Source organism: Haliotis rubra, unplaced genomic scaffold, assembly GCF_003918875.1.
Source record: "Haliotis rubra isolate DU_JTF1 unplaced genomic scaffold, ASM391887v1 Scf139, whole genome shotgun sequence".
Lineage (NCBI taxonomy): Eukaryota > Metazoa > Mollusca > Gastropoda > Lepetellida > Haliotidae > Haliotis > Haliotis rubra.
Window position 1 is genome coordinate 1862968 of NW_025765325.1, and position 11737 is coordinate 1874704.

Below are 11737 nucleotides of genomic sequence, written 5' to 3' on the forward strand. Positions count from 1 at the left end.
TGTCACCCGAGCCGGTAGGCGCACGGCATGCGTCATATTATGACGTTATTGGATAGTTAGCGCTTGTTAGCGGAGAGTTTGGCGGTTACCGTGGCAGCGGGTAATATTTTTTTCCAGTTGTCACCCTCCTGGGAGGGGTGACACGGAAACTTGTTAAAGCGTTATTTACCAATGAAATTAAAGTATTTTACATGAAGGTAAAGATAGGTCATGTTACTAGTCATGTCAGTTATCCGGGGTGATAATATCCACCATGTTGTATGCGGTACGAGCATATCCCTGAGGGGTGGGGTTCTGCACTACATCACTGGCCTCATTTTTATTCAAGATTATAAAAAGGCTGAATGGAGAAGGTCTGGTGAACGATAATAAAGCTTGTCTGAAAACCCTTATCTGTGTTTTTCAAACAGCGATACTAGGCCTTTGCTACAAGTAGCTGGAGTGTGTACTACTACATATAAGTGTGCGTGTGTGGGAGAGAGTCTGAGTGTCAGTGTCTGTGAACAGTACACTAAGCAGAGTGACATGCTGTTAGCGAGAAATAGAAATGTTTGCCAAGATATTGGCTAGAAAAGATTTTTCAAACTCGCTTTGACGTGTGACAGGTCAAACGTATTTCGGTTGCTTACAGCTAATCAGATAACAAGCAGCTGTGCAGCAAATCTTCCACTGGCTTCTGTGTCTGAGGCAACAGGTACAACTTTCCAACTTTAACGTTAAATAGAGTGAGTTCACGAAATTAAACAACTCTACTATTAGCTGAGACGGCTACTTGGGTTAGATGGATGATTTTTGGGTGATTAGATGAATGACTCAGAGAATGTGGGTTCGAAACCGGCATGGGACTCCCCCAACTGAAGTATTAGAGTCTGTACTTTACTGAGAAAGTGTAACCCCAAATATAACATTACATTTGACCACTTTCTAAATGGCATTGTGTATTCATATTCATTACAGACTTGCGCAAATAAACAGAAGATAATTTGGATAATGAAATATAAACTGATACATTTGCGGCATACTTCGTAAAAGAAATAGATATAACCATTAAAATAAACATACACACGTGCCACATCTAACAATTGCAATGAGATAACTGTCCAGCGTCATCACCGGAAGTGACGTACGTGTCAACGGTAGAGGGAGTGACCAGTCCAGGTAGGTGTGTTGTGTTTCGTCCCTCACTTTAAATGTTAACTGTTTGATATTAAGGGTCAAATATTGTCTGATTATGTCACTATGCTGCCATGGTGCTGAAACAGGCAGCTATACTTTCCTTTATGCAGCATATACCCTGGTAATAAGTGTTAAATTACCACACAAATTCCTACTTTCGCTTTAGAACTAGACCGGGCTTCATTCACAATAGCCATAGTTCAGTATTGTTATCTTGTGGGTATGTGACACTCGACGGGCTGAGATACTGTCAAATCGTTCCTATCTTTCTTTTGTTATAGCTTAAAGTACAAGTCCTTCGTTATTCATCCAAACTACAAACTGCTTTACTGCTGATACTATGTATACAGGTAAACCTCGTTGGTGCAGGAGAACATAAGATGCTTTGTGTAACGAGATATTCACCGATATTATTTGTATTAAGATGACACATACTAGAGAAAAGGTGACTTTTGCTTAGGTGATAAGTTTGCTCGTTGGGTTGTTAGGGGCGAACTGTTTGTACCTAGGGGTGATAACTCTTTAGAAATTATTCAAGCGAGGGTCTAACGTCTCGCTGCTGATCTGGTGACCAATTCAATGTCGCTGCGTCAACTTGCGACAAGTAAAGACAGAGCCCAGTTCATTTCAAAACGACCGCTTGGAGCGAAATACGTTTAACATGTTTTGCAGTGATTGTTAATTCAGAGTGAGGGAGTATTTTTGCAGGTATTTGCCGTGAGAGACATAGTTTGTTTTGCAGTATGTAAGACTATGAAATCACTAAAATATCAGTCATTAATTGAAGGCTATGCTGGTTACCTGTCTCTAAGTGTAATAGTAACACGATGTGGAAATGGTTGTGTTGTGGCTACTAGTTGTGTGCAATGAGCATTGGGTAACATATGTTATATTTGGGATTACACTTTCTTAGTAAGGGGCATGGGTTGTTGTAACTTAACGGTTGTCTCTTCTGTGATTTCTGAATATAAAATACATTATTTCGCTGATATCAGAGTGGTCATTTCATTATCGTTAGCATATTTTAGGAACATTATCAACGCCGTGATCAGACAACTCTAACTCCATCAAAGTGATCATCATCAAATCTAGGTCCTTCTATCATTACATGCACCATGTTGTCACCTTGCTATATATTTTTCAGATAAAACGATTAATCCAAAAACGGCTTTGTTATGGTGTGTTATAGTATGTTTATGCTCTTATATGTATGTCCGCGAAGTCGATGTACTGCAATAGACACAGGATGAATGTACGCTATGATTGTTTTGTACTGAATATGATGAAGACTCTCGTGGGCAATGTTGATATTACAGTGCACTGGATAGACGTATGTGGAATCGTACAGTTATGTGCAGTAAAGGACACGTTGACAAAGATCTATATGGATCACAACGTTGATCAAAAACATTTCTTTGGATCCTAATATGCGGTTTATGTCTTCCAGAATGGACTCCTTCCCCAAGTGTTCTGTCTGTCAGCAGCAGTTTACACTGAATGGCCCCGCCCCCTACCTACTGCCCTGTCTACATGTTGTGTGTGAGACATGTGTGACATCTGCAGCTGGTGGTGTGATATCATGCTCTACTTGTCAGAGGGAAGTCAACCTCACAGACACACACTTCCAGAAGGACGTAGTGAGACAGAAAGAAATATTCCACCTGACGGTCAAACATCGCCCCACAGAGCTTCTCTGTACACACGAAGATGATGGCAACCAGGCTGTGTGTTGGTGTCAGGACTGTGAAGATTTACTCTGTGAATACTGCCAGAACATGCACAGCAACTTCAAAGTTACCAGAAGCCATGTAGTCCAAAACTTCGCCGACTTGGAACCGACTTTCTGGACTGTTCAAAATTTTTGCAGCATTCATAAATACGAGCCCCTCTATCTGTTTGATAAAAGCTGCAGGAAATTAATCTGTGCGAGATGTAGAATTGAAGATCATGTCGACCACGAAGTTGAGAAGGTTGATGTGGCTGCTGAAACTCTAACACAACAACTGGAATATCATAAGAATGAGCTATCAACGTTACAGACTCGCCACCAGGCATACATGCAGAGTATCAGGCAAGGAACCGAATCCACTGACGCCACACACAATTCTTTGAAAGAAAATATTCGTCACATTTTCCAGTCTTTGAGATCACAACTTGATCAAAGAGAGAAGGACATTCTCATCGATCTGGAAAATCATACGAAGGAGACAAAGGCAACACAACATGCTCTTCTCACCGCCTGTGAAGAAGACAAGAAGACCTGTACAAGGGTGTTAGACTACATCAACAATGTCTTCCTCTTTGCCTCAAAGTCAGACATCCTCGGCCTGGAGAGATATGTTGGGGAGATGACTCGGACCTGCCTGGACACTGCCGCGCCTCAAACATATGCAGTACCCACAGCTGTCTTCAACACCAACAGTTTGTCAAAACTGAAAGCGACTGTATCAGGATTTGGTGCCATTTTGACGATGGATATGGACGGAAAATCGGAAATAATTGCTGGTAACTTAAGCATTTCATCTCTAACATTGGTTTCAGTGTTTGTGTCTATTAGTGCATATCCTGCCGCCTTTCTTCATGAATCTATATAATAGTCACGATATGAATCTATAATTGGAAATCCACTCGGTTAGATGATTTGTTCTTAAACACGCAACGTTTGTACCATGCATAGAAATACAGTTCCACTGTCTAACCATGTAAATATTTTTGTGTGTGTTGTTTCAGACAGGGGTACTCAGACTGATGATGACTTTATGGCAGACGTGGAAATGAAACACAAAATGGTGTGTGAAGGAAGCTGTAGTACATCATACTCAGGCTCACAAAGTGCCCAAGAGGCGACTGATGGGATCGGGTGGACTTGATTGACACATGTCACCAATCCCTGTTTGCATAGATCAATGATCAGACCCATCAAGTTAGGGGTTAGAATTGGTCTTCAGCAATCCATGCTTGTCGTAAGAGCCAGCTAACGGGATCGAGTTGTCACGCTAATTTATTTAGGTGACACATGTCATCGTATCACAGTTGTGTAGATCGATGCTTATGTTGTTGATGACTGGATAATCTGATTATTTACAGACAGTCGCCATACAACTGGAATACTACTGAGTGTTAAACAACATACCAACAACAAAATCCCCACCAAGATCGAGGATCAGGATGTTGATTACTGTATTGTCAAGAATCCTTATCTACAGAGCGTTGCAATATTGATTCGTTGGGCTTTAGATAACAGGAAATCAAAGTTTATCACAATGGAGACGTTATGATGCAATGCTTCTCAACAGTCATGACTAGTATTATTCATTACATGAAACGTTTCAGGTAATTTGGCAATATCGTATGCACAAGATGATAAACTTACATGACGGAAATATACCATATGTCATATCTTATGTTGCAGGACATGGAAGAACTAAAGACGAAAATCGACTCAGACGAAAAGCACATTGAAAGCCTTACAAAGCTGTCAGACAAGCTCAATTCAGAAATCGAAAGCTTGAAATCAGTATGTCGATTGATCTAATTATGGAATAGTCTCTTTTATCTGCATGTTTCATACCTTTAGATATGTCAGCATCTAAAAGTATTTTAACGCATCGTTATTAACACTATAAACTAAAGGGCAAAACAAAGCTGTCACTTAAATCAAAACTAGAAACAACGACATATTTGAGATTTATGTTAGTTACTTTACAAGCGGAAATATTTCCCTCACAATTTGACTGAATATTTATTTAATGCGGGTATTTTATTTGCCGCAATACATTTAGAAAAAGACAACAGGAAAATAATGAGTCAGGGTATACACACCTGTCGTCTATCGGCTGATTATGTCAGCAGGAATCCTATTCCATAAGTCCAGGAGTGTCAGCGTAACTTCCTGTGGGTTCACTGGAGGTGGTATGCGCAGTCTCAGCTGACGTTCGTGGTTTCAGAGATGTCCATAGGGGTTTCATTTAACGCGTTCTCTTGTCGAATGAAGGGCATCACAAAAGACCAAACACTTCATCCCTGCATCGCTGGACATTCAGATCTCCACGGGTGAATACCAGTCTTGTTGTTCTCTGGCCACAAATGCCATCCCATATTGTGACGCCCCCTCAATCAAACTTCTTATCCGCTGTTTGGCATATAGAATCTGAGTAAAAACTCTCTAACTCTGCAATCGTTCCTGAACCGACCGAACCGACTTTCATCTGTAAGGAGCGCCCTCTCTTAGTCACATCGCTTCCACTGACATACATTGGTGACGGTGCAGACGGGTCAAGGCCATTCCACGGAAAGGGCTCGTATACCAGCCATACCAAGTCGTTGAAGGACTGTTCGTCTGCTGATGGTCTGTCCTATTGCTGTCCCTGACGTTGACGTCGCTGTCACGAATTTGTTCCGAAGGTGGATCTGCCAGATATAGCGTTCTTCGGCCTGTGTAGTGCCTCTTGGTCTACCTGGCGGTATTGGATCCGGCCTGTTTGCTAGAAGCAGTTTATCAGTTTGCTGATGGTGGCCTGACTGCATTTGAAGGTTCTTACCAGTGGTGTTGTGAAGTCCCCATATTGGACATACCGATCGTCCTGTCTCGTTGCGCTTACGTTAATCTTGGCATATTCATGGCGTTCTTTCTGGGCTATTGCATGCTTGCGCTGTCCAGCATCGATATTTATGCAACAATCATGCAGGTGCATGTGACACAATTACGTCTTTCACGTTTTGAAAAATGCACGATTCAAACGAAGTTTATGGACAGCTGCATTGTCTTCTACTTCGGTTCAAAACTGTACCAACGTTAATAAAAAAAATTATGTATACAAATACTTTAAAAGCGATAACTCTCTTTTGTCTGGTAGTTTATATACTCATCCCATGACATTTGCTAAATTTGTTAACACAAAGATTTTTCATTTCCCAAATCTGATTCATGACCTGTTGTGTGTATCTGAGTAAATTGTCACCACCTTATTCGAGTCTCCGTTGTGAATTCGTTCATAACTGCATTCTTTAATGCATGGAGACATGCCTTTGTTGGAAATAATACTCATGTGACACAGGCAACGGCAAGATATTTATTGATCTCATGGTATATACATGAATGTTGTACTTTCAGCGCATTGATGAGAAAGAAGCCATTGAGAAGAAGGATGCCAAAACAATAGATTTCTTGCTTGGTAAATTCGTGTTTTCTTTCTGTTAAAGAGAGGACTGAATATCAGACTTGAATACCCTTTGTCTAAGCCACTGGTTCCCGAATATGATGTCAGTGCCTCTTTATATTGAATGATTCTTTTGGCTTAAACCTATCAAGTATCATCTCACCAATGATATAACATCAAACGTTCATATGTCTCATCACAAGTGTGTGGTGATGTGCCAACTGGTGTTGCAGGTGTTACGGGTGTGGTCGGAGAATGTGATGTTCATCTGCTGAAGACGGGAGCTGTAGACAGATCTTTCATGCTGAAGTGTGAGTACATTTATCATCTATTACAGTATTATTTACATATTTTGATGTTCAAACCTGTTCTTCCAAGTAATGTTAAAAGAATACTAAATATAAAGGCAGTTTCAAATGTTCATCCATGGGGATGGTGACGGCTCGCTGGTTTGGATGATGCACATCATTCCTTCCCATTTGCCTAGACCGACGCTCAAGGTATCACTCACTGGATTGTCTGGTCCAAACTCGACTATCAACAGAATGCTGCCATTTGTGCTAATACCGAATCGGTGTTTAAAAACAAACTAGGGGTGGAGGTGGGGGATCATAGTCATCTACTCCATAGCTGTACTCCACAATAAATATCTGTTACTGTATCCTGATTTCGCCTTACTGAGGTGAAGTGAAGTGAAATCGGGTTTAACGTCGTGCTTGAGAATATTTCGCCCATATGACGACGTGCATGCGTGTGTATGTGTATGTGCGGCTGCTTGTACTAGCCCAGACTTAAGCTGGTTTTATAGTGCTAGCCCACTGAGATACCATGCCGCAGTGAAGCATGAATACCCCACTCAGACACATTATACTGACTCCGAGACGACCAGTCCTTGTTGTACCCATTAATGCTGAGCGCCAGGCAGGGACCAACAAGTACCATAGTTTAACGTCTTTTGGTATGACGCGGTCGGGGATCGAACCCGCGACCTTCCGCTCTCCGGGCAGACGCTCTAACCACTACACCACGGAGGCGGTCGCCTCACTGAGGTAATCGACAGACACAGACCCAATCGTTTTAATGACAGGATGTGAGCGTATTAGATCCACGTTTCACAATCAATATCATAGTTGAGTTTGCTTATTTTAAGATATTGATTTCATAGAATGGACTTAATATTGACGTGATGGCGTAATATATTCATAGTTTTCGGTTGTGGGAGCCCTAACAATTGTCACTGGTCAGAGGGGTACACAATGTACGTGATTCAGACAACCAGTTGTCCGACTTCCATTTGTGTGAAAGTACTAGAATCTGTACTTTACTGATAAAGTGTAGTTCTGGCTTCCATGTTTTACTGAAGTCTACCAGGCCAGATATTTAGCATTTACAGTGACTATGATATCAAACTGCAACGTAACATATACATTTACTTAAACAAGGGACGGTAGGGTGGCCTAGTGGTTAAAGCGTTCGCTCGCCAGGCCGAAGACCAGGGTTCGATTCCCCACATGGGTTCAATGTGTGAAGCCCATTTCTGTTCTTCCCCGACGTGATACTGCTATAAAATTGCTAAAACCATACTCACTCACTGACTATGATTAAAAAGGTGTCTACCAGGTGACGCCGAGTCGAAACAGCTATGTGTATAGCTATGAAACACGACTGTGATGGGGTAGCCAGTGCTTGACTACTTGATAACACTGTCATTTTACCTTCCATCCCTGCTACGCCTTCATTACTGTCCGTCCGCCAGCCCCACCGTGCAAGATATTGCAGATCTTGGAACCTGTACAGTATTTCGTCACCAAACGACGTTAACTTGGCAGATGGATTGACCTAATAAGAAAGTGATGCCTTCTGAATTTCAAATAGTGTACCATCGTCAGCCAAGTATAACTAAGGGCAATTTCAGATACGACCTAAGATTGCATAAAAAATGACAACCAGTAGCCTCTTTGTGCGTGCGCGTGTGTGTGTGTGTGTGCTGTAAAACTGCAATGACACGCCAGTGTGATGAGGTAAAAAGCGTTTCGTTGCTGATGCCTTTAAATTTGTAGAACATATAATTATTCACGTCTTCAATGTATGTTCACGAAATATAATTGCTGTTCCGGTGGATATTCATTATGTTGTTCTATTTAATACATGCATTTTCACAAAGATATCAAATAGTCATATAAAATAATGATTTGGCTTGCATCTTTGACAAAAATATGTTATCAACAATCAAAAGTTCCCTAGCGATGTAAAATAATGATTGGAGTTGCAACATTGACAACATTATTTGTATCAACAATCAACAATTCCCTCGCGCATATCTTAATGATAAATGGAATGAAATCTATATTCATTTGGACGTGTTATACATGATTGACCCAATAAATAGAAGAAATAAAAATGTTGTCATTCTGACGATGCTTACCAGCCGCAGGTTTTGGGTTCAGTGTGCATGGACAACTTAAATCAACCATGTTGACTCAAATTACAGTGAGCTTACATTGTTTGACATGCAGTCTACACGTTCCTCGTAATACCACGTTCGTCTGCGTTTCTGACGAATGTACTGAGTCTAGGTATACAGATCCGCTCTCTGGGTGTCTATTGTACGCAGCAATTTAGAATCTGAACTGTAAATATGGCACATATGTTGATAACCAACGAAATACACGCTATATCCGGAGTAGTGACTTATCAGTGACTTCAATGTGACTCTATGCTAAGGTCAAAATGCAACACTCGGTACGTTTTATTGCTGCATTCTGATTATATTACACTGTTTGAATATAGGTTCATTTTAGTAATCTGTGAATTCCAAACATTAAAATATCATTATAGCGAGAAATTATTCGTATTCTTCTCATGCATTTCACATCCATATTTTGTAGGTATACCTCTAAAGTATGACAAAGACAGAGTCAATCTCGACTGCGTCCACATCAACACAGAAGGAGACCTGGTCAACAGTAAGCCGGGCACCAGACCTGCAGGAGAGGGGAGACTGAAGAAGTACGAGGGCACATGCAGCACTGCCCCCCTCCTCATGGATGGGTGTCCCCAGTACTGGGAGGTAGAGAACAGGGTCAGTCTGGACAAACCACTCCCAAAGACCTGGCTGATCCTGGAGGTTGGAGTATGCAGGGAGGAGCAGAGGGATGTGACCCATTGGATAGGTAGGCGTCCTCACTCCTACTGTATGATCGTCTCCCACTGTACTACACACAGTGGGATATGCAGGAAGATATGGAAGGAGGGGAAGCGTGTGCTTCATCTGCCTGACACTCTCCCCAACACAGCAGGGGCATCACACACACTACATTACGGTGTTGTCTATGATGGCGCCAGGAAGAAGATTGTCTTCATTGATGTGAAGGAGAAGAAAGTCATGTCGACGTTAGACAATGTAGACTGTAGTGAACCACTGTGGCCGATGTTCGGGGTGTATAACGCCCATCTCCTCACTGTCAGCATGAGACTTGTAGTGGGCAGCGACATCAACATGACGGAGGAGAAGAAAGCCATGATTGTCAAGTCACTGTCGTGATGGTGACAGTGATGGTGATTTGAACTCACAGACATTCGAATTGAATTCTACCAAGGAACACTTCATAACTTGATAATATCTTCTCTATGAAAAAAGACGTTTACAATGATAACGTACATGGCGTCGCCATGTATTTACATACAACTCTGTCAAAGTGTACTATTTACACAACACAAAGCCAATAGTAGCAACTACATCCAGTGTGTATAATTATGAATTATGAAATGCATGATTCTAATTGAACTTAATATGTAACACGAGTTCTGATTGGTGAATGTTAAAAATTTCCGACCGTATAATCAGCATATACGGTCGCAGTTTGAATTATAATTGAATATAATTGAATATTGGCGTCGCCAATATAACGTTAAATTTGCGGCTATATAACAACCGGTATACGTCCCCAATTTGTCAAACACAGTACAGTTATCCCCTAAATACCTATGCGTGGTGATTATAAATTAACACATTAAACAAAAACAGTAGACAATTTGTTCTTGTTGAAATTCCTTAATTTCCATCAGAGATGTTGCTACAATGGCGTGAGGCAAGCACATGTTGCAATGGTAATTGTGTTTTCGAGTCTTGCAGTGGTACGTATGAGAAAGGACTACACGCCTTATAAATATAAAGAGTGACGAAGTACAAAAGCTACCGCGTTGTTTTGGAAATACGAGTGAATGCCACATGCACGTGGATGTTTTCCCCGTCTCCACTTCTTGCAAGATAATTCGTGAACATATTTTACGGATACTTCAGCGACTATTTAAGTTTCAGATCGTTGGTACATGTTTCCGCCGACTGTGGTAATATTTCGTCCATTTAAAAATGGAAGTCCTTCACATGGTGTACCAACAGCATTTGAAGATTCGCACCCAAGAGTAAAGAGAGATGCTTTTAACCGCTAGGCTACCGCTAGGAAATATTACCACAAAGATGAAAGTAAATTTCTTGCTAATATGTATATATGGGTACACAAAACAAATATCACACAGCTCCTGTGTTATTGTTACCGTCATTTCCACAAGTTGTAAGGAAACCTTTCAAATATCATATAATTGACAGGTGATCATCTCACCACACATTAGCAAATATATCTTGTTCAAGGGATTGGTATATTTCTTAAGAGAAAGGGTTGTGCAACATTTCAAGGCAGTTATCCGTTATATTTGCTAAAAAGAGAGGCGGTCTGATAGCCTTGGGGTTCAAAGCATCTCTCGTTACGCTCGGGTTCGACTCTATAAATGCAGTTGCTGGAATATTACAACCATTGACGTAAACCTGTACCAACGATATCAAACGTAAGAATTTTCCGAGCATTTCTCATATACTGTTCTGAGTTATCCCGAAGTATTGAATAAAATCTAACGGCTGTGTGACTTTTGCATTTTGGGATATTTCTTAATATAAGAATTCATGCCTGCAGAGATTGGTTGCTTGGTTGGATGTATAACGCCGCACTCAGACATTTGCAAGCTATATGGCGGAGGTATGTAAATAATTGCGTCCCACGCAATTGTGATATGCGATGGCATGTGTCAACCAAGTCAGCGAGCCTAACCGTCCAATCCCGTTAGTCGCCTCGTACGACCAGTTCTGAAGACCAACTAACACCGGCAGTATTCGAGCTATATCGTGTCTAACTCAACAACACTAATCATACATTATAAACAATATAACCTGTCAACAACGGACAGTAAAATAACAAGAGGGTCACAAATATAGGTATAGTATGACCTCAAATTATTGAGAATTTTAGGAATATGTTCAATTGGAATTCTAGTATAAACAACCTTGACCAGCTATCAAGTGCTTGGTTTCGTTCAATAGAGACAACTCCGTTAATCCTTTTTCATTA

General features: G+C 41.0%; 1 protein-coding gene across 2 annotated transcripts; it reads left to right on the top strand.

Moving 5' to 3' along the window:
- The first annotated feature begins 2553 nt into the window (after nucleotides 1-2553).
- On the top strand, nucleotides 2554-11258 carry LOC124268545. 2 transcript variants are annotated; one of them, XM_046703538.1, is made up of 6 exons: nucleotides 2559-3681; nucleotides 3907-3965; nucleotides 4589-4693; nucleotides 6290-6350; nucleotides 6569-6646; nucleotides 9224-11258. In XM_046703538.1, the coding sequence occupies exons 1-6, from the start codon at nucleotides 2604-2606 to the stop codon at nucleotides 9877-9879; spliced, it is 2037 nt and encodes a 678-aa protein (XP_046559494.1). In that variant the 5' UTR covers nucleotides 2559-2603; the 3' UTR covers nucleotides 9880-11258. The 2 variants fall into 2 exon arrangements, with proteins under 2 accessions (XP_046559495.1, XP_046559494.1); XM_046703539.1 differs by lacking the exon at nucleotides 4589-4693 and having other exon boundaries at nucleotides 2554-3681.
- The last annotated feature ends 479 nt before the right edge of the window (nucleotides 11259-11737 follow it).

Bases quoted from the DNA above. Each gene is read 5' to 3' on its own strand.
- LOC124268545 (XM_046703538.1), top strand. From the start codon at position 2,604: ATGCGGTTTATGTCTTCCAGAATGGACTCCTTCCCCAAGTGTTCTGTC. The intron at 3,682-3,906 runs GTAACTTAAGCA...GTGTTGTTTCAG, and splicing joins AAAATCGGAAATAATTGCTG to ACAGGGGTACTCAGACTGAT. The intron at 3,966-4,588 runs GTGTGTGAAGGA...CTTATGTTGCAG, and splicing joins TGGAAATGAAACACAAAATG to GACATGGAAGAACTAAAGAC.